Source organism: Mustela erminea, chromosome 6 (genome assembly GCF_009829155.1).
Source record: "Mustela erminea isolate mMusErm1 chromosome 6, mMusErm1.Pri, whole genome shotgun sequence".
NCBI lineage: Eukaryota > Metazoa > Chordata > Mammalia > Carnivora > Mustelidae > Mustela > Mustela erminea.
In genome coordinates, this window is record NC_045619.1 from 50,764,717 (window position 1) to 50,784,185 (window position 19,469).

Sequence of the window (19,469 nt, forward strand, 5' to 3'; positions counted from 1 at the left end):
CATCACTAACTCTATTCTGGGATGAGCTCTCTTCCTAAGCTAAAACTAAGGAAGGCAAATATTAAATGCCTCGTCTCAACTGGCAAAAGGACTGAGTAATGAAACTCTGTGAAGCCTCCAAGAAACCAGCACATCTCTGGACGTGCGTATTCTGACCCACAGGAGGAACCATGCTTTTCAAAGTGATGAACTACACATGACGCCAAACCTCGACAGTGAGAAGAGAGGCTTATAAGTGGCTACGTACAATGCTCCCCTGAATGGAAAATAGACTTAAAATGAACTTTAGGATTATTTATAAGCAGTTCTTAAGCTTGATGATACTCAACGGAGATCCATTAAAGACATAATGGTACCACCAAGGGTGTTTGGTTAGTTGATGCCTGACTGTCACCTTGCCCCTTGTGTGTGGCTATGGGTACTGTAAGTAAGTAGGGTGTAGGCTGACGGTGGTAACTATATGAAAATGTAGAGAGGAATGAATCGTTGTGTCTAACATTATTTGGGCATTCGCATGTGCTAAGCCTCCTATTAAGCCCTTTGCATGCGTGACCTTATTTAATCCCCACAACAACTCTATGTATGAGAAATGTATCTATCTAACAACTATGAAAAATGTACTGCTCCTGTCACCTTTTTAGAGAGAAGGAAACCCAATCTTTTAAAGGTTACATAATTGGCTCAAGACTCCACGGTTAGTCAAGTGATGGGGCACGATCTGCACCCAAGCCATCTGAATCCAGACCCTGAGCTCCCAGCTATGAGACCAGAAGGAAATGGAGGTCCCACTTCTCTCTCCTGCCTTTACATCCTGCCTCCTTCACACCAAAAATTTTTACAAAGCAGAAGACGAGGAGTCTGGGTGGCTCAGTGGGTTGAGCCTCTGCCTTTGGCTCAGGTTGTGATCTCGGGGTCCTGCATCGGGCTCTCTGCTCAGCGGGGAGCCTGCTTCCCCCTCTCTCTCTGCCTGCCTCTCTGCCTACTTGTAATCTCTCTCTGTCAAATAAATAAAATAAAAATTTTTTTAAAAAAATAAAAAGCAGAAGTCCAGACTAGTTCACTGAAAGAATAGATCCCCAAGCTCTTTCAAACTCAGGAGGCTGGGGAGGGCACAAAAGAGAATAAAGGAAAGAACAGAAGTTAATCCCCACAACAACTCTATGTATGAGAAATGTATCTATGAGTTAATATACTCACTGGATTGGCCAATGGTCCATCCCCTTGACGAAGCAAGACTGATGCAAGTTTCTGCCCTACATCTACATGTATACTTTTGGTTAGTCAACTCCTGAGTAGCCTACCATGTGCCAATTCCAGTCACAACAGATGAGAGGGTTCCACGACAGACTTTTTTTTCCAGGCCTGTTACATGACACTGTAAGAGTTATAGGACATCTTTTTAAAAGTGAAAGAACTTAATAACAAAACAAAACATCTCAGAAGAATAAAGGGGTAGCAATTTGACTTTGAGGCCATGTACTTAGCAAATCTAGTCAGTTGAAAAATATTTCTCTAATACAAGGAAATCAGTGAATGACACTGTTGGAAAGAATTGAACTCACTATGAAGTACAAGCCCATTTCCTATGGAAAATGCAGTAATTTATTTCTTTAGCACCAGCCTTCCAGCACAGAATGCCACTGAACTGAATGTCTGGCCTTGAGTGGCTGCAGACTCTACCCAACAGAATATACACAAGCGAAGAGGAAACACACCGTCTAGAAAAAATACACAATTTCCTTTTACTTCCTCTTCTAAGTAGAACAGCTCTTCTTTAGGGATCGAGTCAGGAGGCTGTGACAGTTCACTCACTATACAGTATTTTTCATTCTCGCAGCGTGTAAAATTTAGAAATCACCACCGTCAATGGGGATGACCCAGTTATTCCCAGAAAGCAAGGGCCTCCCCGTTGGATGCCTCTCATGGGCTTCTTATCCAGCATGAAAATCAGATACCTGGAATCCATATCTCCAACGAGTAAGAACCCATTAAGGAGGGGCACCTGGGTGGCTCAGTGGGTTAAAGCCTCTGCCTTCGGCTCAGGTCATGACCTCAGGGTCCTGAGATGGAGCCTGCAATTCTCAGCAGGGAGCCTGCTTCCTTCTCTCTCTCTGCCTGCCTCTCTGCCTACTTGTGATCTCTGTCTGTCAAATAAATAAAATCTTAACAAAAAAAAAAATCCATTAAGGAAAAAAAAAAAAAAAAACCCATATAGGTCCTTGGCTGAAACACTGGCTGTGTAAAGAAGAAAAGCCATAAAGATAGGTGGGTGTGAAAAACCTAAACTTAATAGAAACAGAGAGTAGAATGGTGGTTGCCAAGAGTGGAGTGTGGGGGAAGTGAGGAAGTGTTGGTCAAAGGACACAAATTTTTGGTTATCGAGCCTGGGGATCTAGCATGCTGATTATAGTTAACAACACTGTGTTACATTCTTGAAAGTTGTTAAGAGAGTAGATCTGAAAGGGCCTCACCACAAAAAAAAGGAAATGGTAATTATGTGAGGTGACCTTAAACAAATGTTATGGCAGTAATCATTTTGCAATATATAAGTATCAAATCAATATTGCATATTCCTTCAGTCTACACAACGCTATATGTCAATGATCTCTCCGTGAAGCTGGGGGATGCAAGAGAGGCCACACTCTCGCGCCCCCTAACTTTCATTGTCTTGGCTTACAATTTATTTCATTTTAGCAACATTAATCTCGTGACTTCCAAGAACTTATCATTTTCTATAGAAAATACACTCTCATTAGTAAAAGTGAAAATAATTACTCTGAATCTTCCCAGGAAGGAGGCCTTAGGGACAGTGAGCAGAGGCTGCAGGAAGATTGAAGAATTTTCTAATTCCGAAAGTTCTGAGCTTTCTAAGAAGGAAGAGCAGCCTTAAGAGGTAGTGAGTTCCCTAATACTAAGGATCTCAAAGCAGTCCAGATGATTACCGCCTGGTGAGTAGATCTGGAGAAAATTCACTTATTGACCAGAAGGTTGAATGAAATGCTCTTACTTTAAGGTTACATTGCAACGCTGAGATGTTTTTAATCTAAAGATCATCCCCATTTCCTTGTGCTAAGAAATCTAATCCCAACACATGTTGAGCAGAGGGAAAAAAAAAAAATACAAGATGAATAAATTAAATGAAAGGCAATACCACAGTATAAATAGAAAGTGATGTAGAGCTCTAGAGGAGAAAGGAATGACATTCCAACAGGAAAATATAATATAGCAGAGCAGCAAAGACACTTAAAAAAGATGAAGCCTCGGGCGCCTGGGTGGTTCAGTGGGTTAAGCCTCTGCCTTCCACTCCAGTCATGATCCCAGGGTCCTGGGATCGAGCCCCACATCAGGCTCTCTGCTCATTAGGGAGCCTGCTTCCCCCTCTTTCTCTTCCTGCCTCTCTGCCTACTTGTGATCTCTCTCTCTCTCTGTCAAATAAATAAATAAGTAAATCTTTAAAAAAAAAAAAAGATGAAGCCTGCAGGATAAATCAGGGAAGAGAGAAAAGGAAAGCCAAAGGTCCCATTGCAGAGGCTATGTCCTATTGAGGATGCCTTTATCTTTCTTGAGAAATGACTTTATTCATTTTTAAGGTTTTTCTCCTCTGTCAATGGGGCAAACAGATCAGAAGAACGTGGGTAGTGTGGCAGCAAAGGGAACAAGGTGGTAAAATGAGTGAAGCTCCTTGGTGAGCTCTGGATTTCTGGCCTCAAGGAGCTGCAGCATCAGTGTGCCTGTCGATCAAGAGCACCTGCCTAGAAGCCACAGTCATTCACGTCAGTCTGCAGGAATGACCACTAAGGGAAGCAAACATCTGAAACTGAAAACCTGGTTTCCTAAAAAACCCCTATAAGAAGGAAAAACACAAGCCACCTGGAAAATGAGATGTGTCCAAAGCAAAGCCATGAAGGAAACAACAAATAAAGAAAGAAAAAGAAAGAGAGAGAGAGAGAGAGAGAAAGGAAGGAAAGAAGGAAAACGTTACAAAGTTATCTCATACACATTTCATCTGAATTTTATCACCATTTCTAATCAACTTCCAAGGTTTCATAATAGCCTTTAACCTTAGTTACTCAACCCACGGAACAAGTCATCTCATTGTTACCCGGGTTTGAAGGAAGAGTGGAGACTCTTTTCATGTTGATAAGAGATAGAAAGAGGAGTCACTCCCAGGAAAGAAAAGCATTGTGAGTAAACTCCTGGAGCCTAATGGTAAAGGGCACGATAATTTGGTGCTTGCCTTAACCCTTTCAAAGACCATGGAACCAGAAGTCAGAAATACATGTAATTGATAGAAAATAAAAGTAATCTTCATTTAAAAAAAAAGATAAACAGAAAATTTTCATTACCTTAAAAAAAACCCAGAAAATATATCTGATTACTCACCCATTTTCTAGGTCTGCCTCTTGGCCGTTTTTCTCCAGTGGCTTCTGCTTTCTGCAAAATGAAAAAGGAAGTCATATTGTTTCCTACCTGACATTATTTATAAGCGCTGCACCAAGGGACACATTCCAAGTAAGACTGTTCTGGTTTGCGATGAGGTATGGCGATTGCTTTAACAACCCCGTTCTCCTTGAAGGCTCATCTTCTCGTCGGAGTAGCTCCTCCTTCCCCAGTGTTTCATGGTATGATGCACAGAGACATCTACTCATCTCTCACCCTCAAACACTCCCCCGGAATGATTTCCTCTGAAATGCATGAAAACGCTTTAAATAAGCCATTTCGCTTTTATTTCTATCCACAATTTAAAAAAAAAATACTCCCACATATCCATAATTGTATAAAGGAGTATTTTAGAAAAGTAATGGCTCTTAACTGATTTTCTTTCCATATCACAGCTAAAGTTACAAAAATTAAAACTGATTTGTTGCTTTATAACTTACAAAGCACTTCTACCTACATTGCTAATCCAAGTTCTAAAGTAAGGAAGAATACATAGGCTTCTGAGTCAAATAAAATGAAACATTTGCATTCTTCTACATAGTTAACTGGGGGGGTGGGGGGGCAGTTCCTTGCCAAAAAGTCAAGTGTCAATCAATTCATTGAAACAGAATGAGAGAGAGAGAGAGAAGTTGGCAAAATCATCCATGTGTGTCCCTGTGATGGAAACTAGGGGTGCCAAAAACCAGCAATTAATAAAAATGCAGGATTATTACCATTAAGTCCCTACTCAACACAGACTTGACATGAATGTATTTCTAACTACCTTGAGAGTTTGTTTTATTGGTTCAGAGATTTTATCTGGTATTCCAGTTGTTTTTGTCTTTTGAATTAAATTTTTAACATCATCTATAAAGTGATTTCCTTATGTTTACGACCCCTACTGCAATCCTTAAATACACCAAAACACACATACATACACACAACATACGTCTCCTATAAAAACGCATGATTATACTTTTCAGAAAAAAGAGAAGTTAGAACACACTCTTCTATAGAAGAATTACCCCAAGGCTATATAAACACGAAAATACAGGTAACCTGGGCCAGCGTAACTTGTTTGGCATCGTGCTTTTGTTACCTAAGTTAGCAGCCAGTAGGTGCTTGCTACGGCGATACTAAAATTACCTGTTAAAACTGTCTGCACTGCCAAGTGAGATTCTCCTCTTTCTCTTTTCAATCTGCCTTATAAAAAGAGATGGAGATAGATGATAAATAGATAGATAGACAGACAGACACAAAATAAGCTACAAGATTCCTCACAAATAGCATCTCCCTGTCCTGGCATTACTACGCAACAGACCGTAGGAATTAACCCAAGTTCTGTATGATTATGATACCATTAGTTCACATCTATTGAGCACATGTGTTATTTTCATCCTCAATCTTGACAAAAGCCTTGTACAGTAGGTATTATAATTTAATTTTGCAGGTGAGCTATTAAGTTTTAGAGAACAGAGGAAGGTCACACACAAAGGCGGTACAAGGCACGCAAGGGAGCCTGGGATTTGAGCCCCGTTCTGTTGGCCTGGAGAGACTGGCTTCCCCCCACTCCTAAGAGTACCACCTCCCCTTAGCGTATGTGTATTCACTACCATACGGGAGACATTTCAGTCAACTAAAGTTGGGGCTGACTCAGCTACTTTCCCTGAACAGAAGGAAACCTGGTGGCCTTTAGAAGCTCAGCCTAACGGTCAGGTTTGGGCGTCGTGGATCATTTGTCACTTGTGAACGGACTGCACAGAAGAATCGTTTATTGTCGGGGTTAGTGGCACTCGTCTTACTTTTAGTTGTAAGGGCATGAATTAAATTAAATGGAAGCCAGGAGTGCCCAGTGAATCACACCCTCTTTCTGAATGCTGTCATAGGGAGAGGGAGTGGTCTAAAGAGAAACACAGACTCTACTTTGGAAAGCTTGGACTCAAATCCTGGCTCTGCCATTTTAGCTTTATGACTTTGGGCAGGTCTCTTGAGAACCTTAATTTGGTTTCATGTATGAAATGGAGATAATGCCTCCTGGGAGGAGCCAAGTGCCCACCATAAATGAGCTGCTTAATAAGTGCTCTCTCACCCCAACAAGATGGAACTCTTCAAGGGACAGTTTTCCTTCTAGTTAGTCCGATCTCCAAGAATTCAGCCAATGCTAATTAATATTCCTTTACATCCATCTGTCACCTTTCCAACGAAGCTTTTAAGAAACCCTTGGGCTAGTACATAGTGAGTTCTAGGAGTACAAAATTCCCTAATACAGAAGCAGTGTCTAATTTAATCCTTGGGATCAACTGTGAGATTGCAGTTTATCCAGCAGTAAATTACACAAACATGGAAGACAGAAATCCTTTTTAATGGGCACAGGGATGGTGGGTGGGGTTAAGAGGAGGCAGCTATTGACCTTCAAGGCTAAGGGGGCCGCACCAAGCTTCCTTGGTTCAGTTGTTATGTTTCAGGGGCCACTAAGGGATCCGGGCATATCTAAAATCTGCTACAGAGAAGGTTGTTTTCTAAAAGGGTTTCGCTGCATTTCAAAGTCAGAGAAAGCAAATCTCTCCAAGAGAAAGCCCTGCAAATAAGAGGAGTTTAAAATGAGCATCTCATTGACAAAAAGCCCATTCAAAAATAAAATTCGCACCATTAACTAAAGGGCAAAATATCACAATTATCACTTGGACTTGTTAAAAGCAAACTCTGCTCCTTGGTCTCCAGGCCAGTGTTATATGTAAACTGAAACCCTGTTCGGAGTCTACATCTAGGAGAAACACATTAGCTGTGCTGTGTGGTGTCGCTCTGGGAGGTTTTCATTGTTCTTTAAACCCACATTATTTAATCATTCTGATCAAACTTCACAAAGGCTGCAAAACAAGTTAGGATTCTAGTTTGTAAACCAGCAGAGATCCAGGGTTTTTATATGGAGAAAAGCACTGACTTTAACTTTTTCCCCTGTGTTTAATGCTCTTCAGAATATTACTTTTCAATAGGAGAAAAACAAAACATTTCAGGGGCTCGTTTTGCTTTTAATACATCAACATATACGATGTTGTGGGAGTATATATTTGGTTTCCCTTCTCCAGAGTGGAATTTGGTTCTATACGACGAACCCACGTATAATTGAGACAGTAACTTGTTCTCAGTATTTAGAGTTTCTGGGGGTGGAGGGTAAGGGGAGGGAAAAGAGGCTGTGAATTCTGCATTTGTAAAAACTGAAATTTCAGACTATGGCCACACGGTTTTACGATTTGCCACATCATATCTTGTTAAAAGTGTTACTGATTCTTTGCTTATATTCCTGTTTTGCCTTTAAAAAAAAGCTTAGGTTCAGAACTGTTATGTTTAATTGTAGAATATGGTTAGAAGCAAGTTCATGAGGGTTGAGAAGAATGTTAAGTGGGAAATGTAATTTTTTCTCTTTCTAAGAAGTCTGGTACTTCAGGCTCTTACATGTACTCCACATACACACACACACACACACACACACACACACAATTAATTGAAAAAGGAAATTCATCTAACAAATGCAACTCTTAAGCTTGGAAACAGTGCTTACATTAGCACCTGGTACATAAGGTGGCTCACACTCTTACTGAATGAAGAAGGAAGGAAAGAGGAACACAGGTGTTTATATCGCGTGTGTCTTATTTCCTTCTTCCCATCAGAATTCTACAGCTTGGCAGGAGCTTTAGCAAGCATTTTGTCTAGACCCCTTACTGAACAAATAAAAAAAACTGGATGGGTTCTGATCTCCAAAGACATATAGCCCTGTGAGTTCTGGGGCCCAGAAGTCTGGGGGTATCAGCTGCAGGAGGCACCTATTTTGATTCCCTTTAAAAGCCTAGGAGAGAACTTCTCTCCAAAGCGTTTCTTGAAACCAAACTTCTGACATGCCTTTCAGGTTACTGGAGAGAACATAACCTACATTGTAGCAAATATTTTACAAAACATCGGACAGCGTATGGTAGTGGGAAGGTCCTAAGCTTTAGAGTGAGATTTGAATTCAAGGCCTTGGGCCACCATTTTCTAGCGTTGAACATGAGACATGAGTCATGGTTTACATCTTGAAATCAGTTTTCTCATCTGTGAAATGAAGACCATAATACCTATGTCAGAGGATTGAGGAGTTAATATTTGCATAAAGTGACTGAGAAAAGCTCCCAGCACATGGTGGGTACTCAAGTGTAATTTCTTCTCTCCCTCCATATTTTAAAATGTTACCCTTAAAAAGAATACCTCCTTCAAATAAATAAATAAATTAGTTAAAAAAAAATACCTCCCAATTCTTGAGTGATTTTTCTGAGCATTCTCTTACTGAAATAGGACAGCAATTACATACTCAGTGTCACAAAATGTGAGATCAAGCCAACTGCCCACGTTCATAAGTAGTGAAGCTGAGACCCAGTGTGATTTCAAGGCAATAAAGGGTCTGTTCTTCTGGGAGATATTTCATAGAAAATAAAGGAGCCATAGGCAGATTCAAAAAAAAGAGAGACAAGAAAAACTTCTAGGGTGAAAATCAAATGAGTCGTTAAAAATAAAACATTTCCAGGTTTCCTATAAAGACATGGAGAATTGCTGAGATTGGAAACCAAAAGAATTATCCAATTCTGACTTCTTGGTCAAATTTAGATAGCTACTAATTTTTGTTACTTTAAAGCTCTCATCACATTTTATATGTACTGTGATAATGCATGAAAACCTTAACTCCCTCACCCCAAATCAATCAGTGCCTCAGCACACAGATGGGGGGTAGCGGTGTGGGAAAGCTAGAAAAATATCTGGGCAGAGTACCTTATTTTGTTTTCAGGTATCTTTACAGATATGTTTTTTAAGATTAAGACCTGTAGACAACAGCGTCTGGAGCGAACTATTCAACGACTAGAAAGTCACATTTTATTTCTTTCAGCTGTCCTTTTAAACATACAAACAGTGCAAATCAGTGCGCACTGGCATCAAAACTAACTGGAATCATCGATCAGGCTAAGCACTGGGTACTTCTCATTTTACTTGATTGATAATCCAGCTCTGTGGGGTTCTAAATGTTAAGTGCAACCATTTTCACTCTTCAAGAGAAGTTGCAAGTTTGCCATCACTCCATACAAGTGAATTCTATCGTCCATTGTAGTTCATGCTAGTTTCACCCAAGGAAGCCCTTATTGTCAACTCTCATGTCATTACTTACACATGCCTGTCTTCACCTATACAAACATTAACTTAAAGCCAAGGCCAAAATGACAGAAGAGCTATTTTCAAAGTTCAAGACTTCCCTCCTATCAACCATCGTGCTACCTTTTTTGTGATCAGAAGAATCAATAGCTATGATACAGGAGTTCACAGGGGTTACCTTCTGAGCAAAGTGCCCCCCTATATCACCCTGAAGAAAAGACAGTGACTGTATTATTCCTCTAGAAATCAATCAGAAGATGCCATTCAAAACTGTTCAGTGTCCTAAAACAACAGAGAACAAAGCCCTAGCCTAAACTAGAATCACTTTTCAACCTGTTTTTCCTGAGTAGAACAAAAATTCATAACTGGAAATTTTAGGATCTAGGATAGTGAAGTTCATTGTTCTACCCTTGTGCCAAGCTAAGTGGTTCCAAGGTGAGCTCTGAAAACCACAGAGGGTGAGCTGACAAGATAGGCTGGAATGGCTTAACAGACATAAAAATCTCTTCAGCCTCCATCTAATTGATACTCAAGAAAGAACTAAAACACGATTGAATGCCAGTCTGGTATGTTCTACCTCCTTAGCAGAGTGGTTAGTCTGGTCTCTGAGATAAAAATAGGCCAGGGTTGTGGGTCAGTCAAAGCAATGAGGAGCTCTGGATGGTGAGTTCAGAAGAGTGATAGCTTCCAGAAAATTAGAACTATGGGTTCCTTGAAGTAAAGAATGCAAATGTTTTTGAATTGCCCATATTTGGACCGTAATCTGTGATGACTCAAAGGCTTTGCCAGGTAGAATTTACTGATGTATTAAGGTTTGGTCCTCCATAGCAAATGAAGTGGAAATAGAAGAAAAAGAGTCAACTGCTTAGGTAAATCAGCATAAAATATCAAGATAATGGAGATAACACTTGGGTTTTATTTAATTCCACCCATCTGGATACATGTGTCTAACTCAGATAGGGCCCTGAATCCCAGTGGAAATTACCATTCAAACACACAGGAATCAAACAAAATCCTACTACTCACACAGAAACCATAGGCTGGAACTGTATGACAATTTCCAACACCCATCCTTCCGTGACTTACCTAACAATGATGCCTTTGGTTACTCTCTTCAGTTGGGCCTATTAAATTCTTTAAAAAATCTCGACCTCACTCAACTTCCATGCTCTAACATTTCTCTGAAATGATGAATAAAGCCTACATTCTCTCATCATAAAATACCTGTGCTTGGTGTTAGTAATTATTTATGAAAAATCAACCATATTTCTAAGAATGCAGTTAGAAAAAAGCACAAATTTGCCTTTATAGGGTCCAATCAACACCAGATCTTTTTTGTACAAGCAAATGGAAGATACAGATCGAATGTTTACTTGAGCACATTACTTGAAGTGTACATACACTTTATCTAGATATTTTACTTCTGCACCTTGCTCTCTAGCTCTGGTTATTCAACCTCAAGTCAAAAGAAGTTCAGGTGTGCCTGGGTGGCTCAGCGGGTTAAGCCTCTGCCTTGGGCTCAAGTCATGACCTCAGGGTCCAGGCATGGAACCCTGCTTCGGGCTCTCTGCTCAGCGGGAAGTCCCCCGCCCCAGTCTGCCCGCCTCTCTGCCTACTTGTGATCTCTGCCTGTCAAATAAATAAATAAATAATCTTTAAAAAAAAAAGGAAGTTCAAACAAACCTATGACTCTATGAAGTAGTGTTGTCTCACACCTGAGATCTTTTCATATGCCATTTCCTTCTATTAAAATGTAATTCAGTCTCAGAAAAAAAAGATTTTTTGTCCTCAAAGTACCTGAATGAGAACTGCCTTGAGGCTTACAGAAGAACTTGACTTTGACCTTAAAAGCTGGAGAATGAGTGACAGCCCCTCAAGTATTCTCTCATGATTACAAAGCCACAGCAAAAACCCTAAACACAAAGAAGATTATATCTTTCTCTCCTCTAAAGAGGCAAAATGCAAAAATACAAAGTATTTCCATCCAGCACAAGCACGAGGGAAACAAAACAAAACAAAACAAGAAATTGAGAGACAACTGGTCACAGGTATATCTCTAAATTAAAACATAAACTACAAGGACAAGACACACACCCTCACACACACACCCCCCCCAACAAATTATTTATTCAGGAAAACATTAACTTCTGATTTCCTTTATTAAGATAGCAATATGAAGCTGGTTCCGGGACAAATTTTGAGCCCTCATTTTGGACTTCTCAGGAAAGACTAAAATTGCTACCTATGGTCATCCATGGGAATCTGTCATGATGGAGTGTAAGTAGATTAAAGAATCATTACCTTGTCTTCCAAAAGTTCCAAGCAGAACAAATTGTGCTTTTATAAATGTTTGTTTTATATATCACCCAAATCAATTTCATATTGAATAGGGCCTGAGATTTAAGTGCTTACTAATTGAGTAGTTGTCCACTTGGTCTTGCAACACTCAGTGTGCACTGTCAAGTTTCACATTGCTAATTTTCCAACAAGCAGTTTTGTTTTCAAATGCCCCAAGGCCAGTGACTGAGTCCAAACACAAACTTTGTAAGTAAAGAAACCCCAGCAGCAAGAAATTTTAAACACCCAACATCATCAGGACTTCAGTGTGTGCTGCATCTCTTCTAATTTTCGAGTTCTGTTCTCCTATATACTTACCAGTTTTGTTTTGTATTTTTTCATTTTGATGGATCTCAGTTTGCACAAGAATACCCAATTTATTAATCATAGGAGACTTCCCACATCTACTCTGGTCACTCTAGCAGGGTATGATTATCTTACATGTTATGAACAATAGAATTTTCCTGAAAAAGATTGCTTCTCAAAATCCTAACACACACACGTTTTGTCAGAGTACAATATGTGTTTGATAAACAAATTTATGTTTGATAACCATGTTTACATAGGGTAGTAGCAAACTCAATAAACACCAATTTGAAAGTGAAAATACCTTAAGTTACACATGCCATGAACAATTCATCAATGTCATTCATTCTTTTGCAAAGTATTATCTTCTCCAAATGAAGCGTAATTTATAAAACTGAAGAAATACAACAGTGTTATGGACAAATATATTTGTTCATTTTTATTGGAAGGGACTTTTAGAACAGAGGTGTGTGAAATAATTTTTTCTGGATGAATGGAAGATATCAGGGAAAGATTACTATGGGAAAAAGAAAATCTATTTCTGTTTTGGAAGTTGTAATAATGTATACATACACATGAAGAATTACCAGAAAGATGAGCAGCCTAGTCGAATCCTCTGTAAAGGCCTATTACTAAAACAACTAAAAATAAATCAAACCTTACTTGGGAGGAGATCAACTTTTTTGTTATTTTGCTTTAGGTAGTAAATTAGACACAAGTCTCAGCTTCCCTTGTGTCAATAAAGACTTTGTTAGTCAGTGGTAAACTTTTCAAAATGAACAGAAGATAATGGAAACATCTCTTTAATCATTCAAAAAAAAATGTAATATACTGAAATGTGAAAGATGAGATTCATTTTCCTTTTCTTTGCCTAAAATTTTAAATCAGTTTTTTATGACAAGGTATGCAGATTTCTTCCTGGGAGATGCTATAATGATGCATTTTTCAGAGCAATTACATCAGAGTTTCAATGTTTGTTAGCTACCTACTAAGATATTCTTTTGCCATTTCATTAGAGTAAAATTAAGTTAGGCAAATCCCACACTTAATGCAACATTTAAAAACTCCTTTGTTAAATTAGCCCCTTTTGGTTAATCGCATAAACCAGGTAAAAATATAACAAATAGGAAATACTCATATTAGAAATATGAGACAATATACTATCAGTTCTAAATGACAAGGTTAATTAGAGTCACTTCAAAGTTTATGGATTAAATGTGAGTCATAATTAAATCTTCACTCTGTGAAGCAGTTATAATTAAATACAGTAGGAATCTGCTCTTTCCCTTCAGCTCTGTTCAAGATTATTAAAATAAAACAGACAAGAATTCATAGTTACTCCCTAAACCACTTTATATGTATCACTGGTTGCTCTAGCAGTTTAAAACACTGAAAACTATCACATCTAACATGGCTAGTGCCCACAGTCACAGAGAAAACCACACCAAACATTAGTCCCCAAAGATGATCTTATGGCCCTTTTTAACAAATACTGTACATGAGGTACTCAAATTCACTAAAAAAGAGTATAGAAAAATGTACTTCTGAATTTTGAGCCTTTGTTTTCAACTAATATACAACCCTACAAATAAAATACAGACACTTTTTCTGATTCCTTTATAAAAAAAAAAAGTGAGTTTTATATTCACCTTCGCTTCTTTGTACATGCATTGACCCTGAGATATTTCCTCTTTGCTAGCTCAAATACAACCAACATGAAGTTACATGAAACTGCACTTTACAATTTATAAATAAAAACTCTGGAACTTATACTTGACTGGGCTCTAGCCTGCCCCAAAATACACAATAAATGAATCAAATACTTGTTTAAAAAAACTTCTCATTGTCCCATTTAGAGCACTGCTGTACCACCTGATGGATGGAGGCATTTTGAGATATTATGATATACTACATTGCAAGTTTATTGTAAACAAACAGCATACTTTATCACCACATTTAAATCTGTAAAATTCATGAAAATTTTTTTCCAGTATCCCATAATTGGATTTACTTCTAATTATCATTTGGCAAAATACTTAACCTTATAGAAGGATTTGGTTTTGCAGTAATCATGTAAATAAGCAGAAAGTAAATCAATCTTTATTATTTTTGAAGGAAATTGCAAACAACACCAACAAGCAAATCCTACAGTTCTGACTTATTTTTAACTCTTTCACAAAGGGTGCAGATCTTAATTGTGTCTTTCTCCACTCCCCCTCCTCACCCTCCCAGCCCCGGTTTTGAGTTTCAAATTATTTGGTGATTGTTTATTTAAGAACAACACTGGAAGCATCTTCATAAAGTTTTTAGGTTAAGCAGTTATGCTTCGAAATCTGATTTTGCTTAGAAATAGTAAGGGTAGGAAATGAGTTTTGGGTTACCCAGTTGGGACAAATCCTTAAGTCTGGATCTACAATGGGGAAATTACAAGGAAGTTCCTGTGGTCATGGAGAAAGTTGGGGGACTTAACTTGAGAAATCTCACCTTTTGAGCTGCTTTGGAGGGACTCTTGTTTTTGCTGCCTTTGGGTCTTCCCCTGGGTCTCTTAGGAGAGGGCTCACCGGTTGGCTCCTAAGTATAGGGGGGAAAAAATGCTGTTGTGGAAGAATGTCTGAAAGAAATTGACCCTGACTCTATAGTTAGTTTCTGCATGTGCTGCTCAAAAAGACTGTTGCAACACATTCAGTAGGAACATAAATGGAATGATGATGGTACTGAGTTTACAGAAAGGGAAAATAACTATACTTTCAATCCAAGGGTTCAAAAAGGAAATTCTATTTTGCATATGAAACTTAGGTTCTGTTTCAGCACTAAAAAGGTAACAAAGACTGACAAGGCTGCATGTTCTAGAAAGAAAGTCACACAAGTTTAAGGTGTAAAATCTGAATGGTTATGTATTTGGCAACTTATAAATACTTCACAGAAATACTACTACCCATTGTACCAGCATTTCCAACAAAAGAAAGATGAAGCTAACATCATAAATGTTTCAACAATCTTCCCTATAGAAAAGATAGTTTTTAGTCATCTCTGTATATCCTCATTGTAGGTCAGTTATGACTCAACACATTGAGAGAAGTACTGGAGCAATTACCCAAGATCGTCAACTCAAAATAACTCCGTTCCCCCTAAAATTTCCCAAATAATTATGGTAAATCTGTTGTGGGAGGTTTTGCTTGAATTATCTAGATAATTGCTTCAGTTCTCCACTTCCTTTTGGAGTTGGAGGCATGGTCTTGAGCCTAAATTTAAATGTTTTTTGATAAAAATAAACATTTTCCTCCAAAACTTGCTTTTGAGAAAACTCTTAGGGAGGGAGGAGACCGGAGAGAACTGAAAGAGGGAAAGAATGAGGGAGAATGGAAGTGTCTGGGAAGGAGAAATTGAAACTATCAATAGGGTTAGCAAAACTTTAAAGGGTTCCTATGCCAAGTAGTAAATGCTCTAGTGGTTAAGAGAATGCGATGATTAATATTCCAGATCCTAAATATTTATGCAGTGAATCATCAATTTACAGTTCATTCAGATTCGGTGATTAAATGAGACCAATTAACTTGAAACGCATGAAAGTCTTCAATGAAAATCCGCATCCTATTTGGAGAATCTGGGGAAGGTTCTCTGCAAGCTTCTATGGGACCACTAGAGCCAGTGGGCACATCCGGAGCAAACACACCGGAGACGCATTTTTCTTTCTTTGTGAACTCTGCCTTAACTCCAAGGTAAAACCTCCAATCACCTCCCGATGCCACCGCAATTTCTTTGGGATACTTTTTTGGAGGTGGGGGACAAATCGAGCTAGAGAGAGCTGGGTGGCGGGTGGGAAACAAGAGCGGGGGCGGGGGGAAGGGCAGAGACTTCCTGGGAGGTGTAAAACAGGATCCTAACGCGGTTTAAAGTGTCGCCTGGGCAGAGCGGGAAAACTCAGGGGCCTCTAGATTGGCTTGTTTCCTTTGATGATTTCAAAAAACGTACAACCCTTTCAGTTTTTCTAAAACGCTCTGGCAAGCAAACATTGTTCGATTTCCCCCCACCTTGCTCTCGGACAGCTTTTGGGACTCCAGGATTATTTTCTAATCGGCCTATTTGCGGTGAAGGCAGCGCTTTAAGGCTAAGGAAGGCAGGAGAAGTTTTAAAGCCCGCGGAAGCGGAGTTTAAATGTTCTCAATAGACACGTCCAGCTCCAGCCCTGGCCGCCAAGTCTTGGAAATTGCCGCGAACAAAACCCCCCGCTCTGGGCGCTGCGCGCAGCTCTGCAAGCGCCTGCTGCACGCTTAATTGGTTGCATCCGCAGACAAAACCCTCCACTCCGCGGGGTCCCGGGCGCCCCTCGATCGTCCCCTCCCAACCCCCAGCCGCTCGCCCAGAAGAAGTACTTTTAAAGTCTACAGCTCGGAGCGCGGGATCCAGGGGCAAAAGGGGGCCCGGGGGCCTGGCGAGGAAGTGACCCAGCTACCGTGCACACTCTCGGACCCTACTTTCCACCGCGCCCTCGGCCAAACGGGTGAATTCTGTCCCGTGAGGACCCAGGCTCCTCCGAACCCCCTTTCCTGGGACACCTCCGCGGCGGCGGACAGCCGAGCGGCCGCAGCGCCGCATTTAAAGAGCCCTAAGGGGACCGGGCGGGCCCGCGAGTTCTTTGTCGGGAGGAAGCGAGTCTCGGGCCACCGAGAACGTGGGGAGGGCGCCAAGGGGGCGGCGGCGGCGCGCCAGTCCCCAGCCCGCGAGCAGCCCCGGTTGGCGGGAGACACAGCCTCCGGCCCCCCGGACTTCAGCCCCTCCAACCCCGACCCGCCGGAGCACCCCTGCGCCCCCGCACCACCCCCCGCACCTCCTTCCCGCCGCGCAGTTGTATAAAGCGGCTCGGAAAGTGCCCACCGAGCCCTGGGTTGCCGGATCCCGGCCGCTTCGTCACGCGGAGACATCGCGCCACTCGGGGCCATCGCGCCACTCGGGGCCATCGCGCCACTCGGGGCCGTGCACAATAGCGAAACTCCGAGGACGCGCTGCGCCCGACCCCACCTCCCGCCGCCTACCGCCGTTCCCCACCTCCCCGCCCCGAGGAGCGCGGGCGCCCCGGGGCTCAGCCGCGCACTCGCGCCGAAGACTCCGCAGCCCGCCCCCACGGCCGGCCGGCAGCGCGCCGCCGCCGCCACCGCCACCGCCGCCGCCACCGGACTCCCGCGCTCTGGTGGCCGCGCGTCGCGGGGCCCTGGCCGAGGGAGCGGAGGTGGGCTGCTGCCCCCACCCTGCCCGCGTACTGACTTGCTGCTGCTTCCTGGGTCGGCCGCGTCCTCTCTTCTGAGGCGCCGGGGCGGCAGGTTGTCCCTGGGCTGAAGTGGACGGCTGCCCGGCGCCTTCACCGCGTGCGCTCATCCTGCCTCCCGCCGCCGCCGCCGCTACCGCTGCCGCCGCCGCTTCGCCGCCGCCGCCCCGAATGTGCCGGGCACCTTTCGGGAGATCGGGCGGTAGGGCTGGAGGATGAGGCAGGGTGGGCGAGGAGCTGGCGTGCTGCGAGGGCTGCTGCTGCTCAGGCTGCCGCCGCTGCCACCATCAACACCGGACGTCCAGCGGCTGCCAAAAAGAGAGAAGAGGGGAGGAGGAGGAGGAGAAGGAGGCGCTGCTGGTGGCGGCGGCCGCGGTGGGTGGGTGCCGGAGGTGGAGGTGGAGGTGGAGGTAGCTAGAGGAGGAGGAGAGCGAAGGAAAGGGAAAAGAGGGTTTGAAGCTGGGAGGCTCCCCTCTCGGTTTGGGATCAGGAGTTGCGGTCACCGGTAGCACTTCGGAAGCGGCTTGGAAATGGAAGAGACTTGGAGTGGATTGTGTCCCTTGAAATGTTAGGCGGGGAAAGAATTCCTCCTCCTCTTCCCCCCCGCTCCGCGCTCGCAGAGCAAGAAAGAGAAAGAGAGAGAAAACAAATCGCGCCTTGGGCAGTCAGAAAGCAGAAGGAGGATGGGGAGATTCTGCCGGGTTCGGGTCGGGCACAGGGCGCAGGCAAAAGGACGGAGCAGTGGGTGGCACCGCGCCTCCTCGGGTGGCGGGAGCAGGCGGCAGCGGCACCGGAGAGTCGGAGGGGGACGGGCCGCTCGCTCCTGCGTCCTGCACCAAGCGCGCTCTTCCCGGGCTGGAAGTTTTCTGAGTTCCTGCCCCAGGATTCAAGTGGGAAGAGTGTGTGTGTGTGCTTGGGGAGGGGGCGGCGGGGTTGGAGGGGGGGGAGTGCCCACCTCTAATCGTGGGCGGATAAATGGGAGGGGGCTGCGCAGGAGGAAAAGTATGAGGAGGAGGGAGGCCAGGCGGACCGCCGAGCCAAGGCGCCTGGCCGCGGGCCAGAGGCAGCGTTCGAAATACAACTGCCTCGGCGGCGGCGGCGCCCGGGTGCCACCCGAAGCTCCGCTCACGTGCTCCCGCCCGGCGGCGGGGTTAAAGGGACAGGCCGGGGATCCCGGGACGGCTCGCTGCCGGCCTCGTCCCGGCTGCCGCCCGAGGTCGCCGCTGGGCGGTTGTCCTAGTAAGGCACGGGAATGCGACCGCCCCAGAGCCGCGTTTAGGGGCTTGGCTTTTACCTGCACCTCCACGACGCGGAGCCAACACTCAGCAGGAAGCATCTAGCTGCACGCGCGGCAGAGTTCTGGTTCCCTGTGAGTGGGAAGGAACCGAGGAAGAGCCGGAACCGGCCCCCGGCAGCCTTGCTTTGCCCTCATCACAGACTGCACGACCCCGAAGCGCGCGCACACACAGACACGCAGGCACTCAGCTCCACATATGCACACTCGTACAGGCACACACATGCACGCACATTCGCGGACACATGCACACGTGCAAACAACGTGCACACATGCACACGGAGCGCGCCGTCCTCTTCATTGAGTTTTTTTTTCCCCCCCTCCGGGAAAGACTAGAGGCGAAGCAAAATCTCCCCCACCTCCGGGCTGGTGCGACTTACCGGTGTTCCTACGCAGAGCAGAAGGGTTGCCCCACGCGGGAACCCCGTAGCTTCCTTAACACTAAAACTGCGCCAACTGTCCAACTCTCCCTGCAACTTACCCTGATTTAACCTTTTCCCTAGGAACTCCCTTTCTGCCAAGTCCTAATTTTATTGCCTGGGCTGTTTCTGAGTTATGTGAACACTGTAATGACCACGGTCCGTTTTAAAAAGGTGGAGTACATTTAAAAATGTACCTCTTTTCATCCTTGAATAACAAAAAACTCCGAAAAAATTAGGTTCAGATTTTCACACATCA

The 19,469-nt window shown here is 43.3% G+C and overlaps 1 protein-coding gene across 10 annotated transcripts in view; it reads right to left on the reverse strand.

Annotated features, from left to right (window-relative positions):
- HMGA2 (high mobility group AT-hook 2) overlaps positions 1-19,185 on the reverse strand; it is a 139,531-nt gene extending 120,346 nt beyond the window's left edge. For 3 of the 10 annotated variants that reach the window (XM_032347141.1, XM_032347140.1, XM_032347142.1), the window contains exons 1-3: positions 17,497-18,392; positions 14,719-14,805; positions 4,384-4,434 (exon numbers count right to left, since the gene is read on the reverse strand). In XM_032347141.1, the coding sequence (XP_032203032.1) occupies positions 4,384-4,434; positions 14,719-14,805; positions 17,497-17,607 (249 nt within the window). In that variant the 5' untranslated portion in view covers positions 17,608-18,392. Of the gene's footprint in view, positions 1-3; positions 759-4,383; positions 4,435-14,718; positions 14,806-17,496; positions 18,402-18,791; positions 18,865-19,171 lie in introns of those variants that run through there. The other 7 variants (XM_032347134.1, XM_032347143.1, XM_032347138.1 and 4 more) reach the window with 7 other exon arrangements.
- Positions 19,186-19,469: the final 284 nt, after the last annotated feature.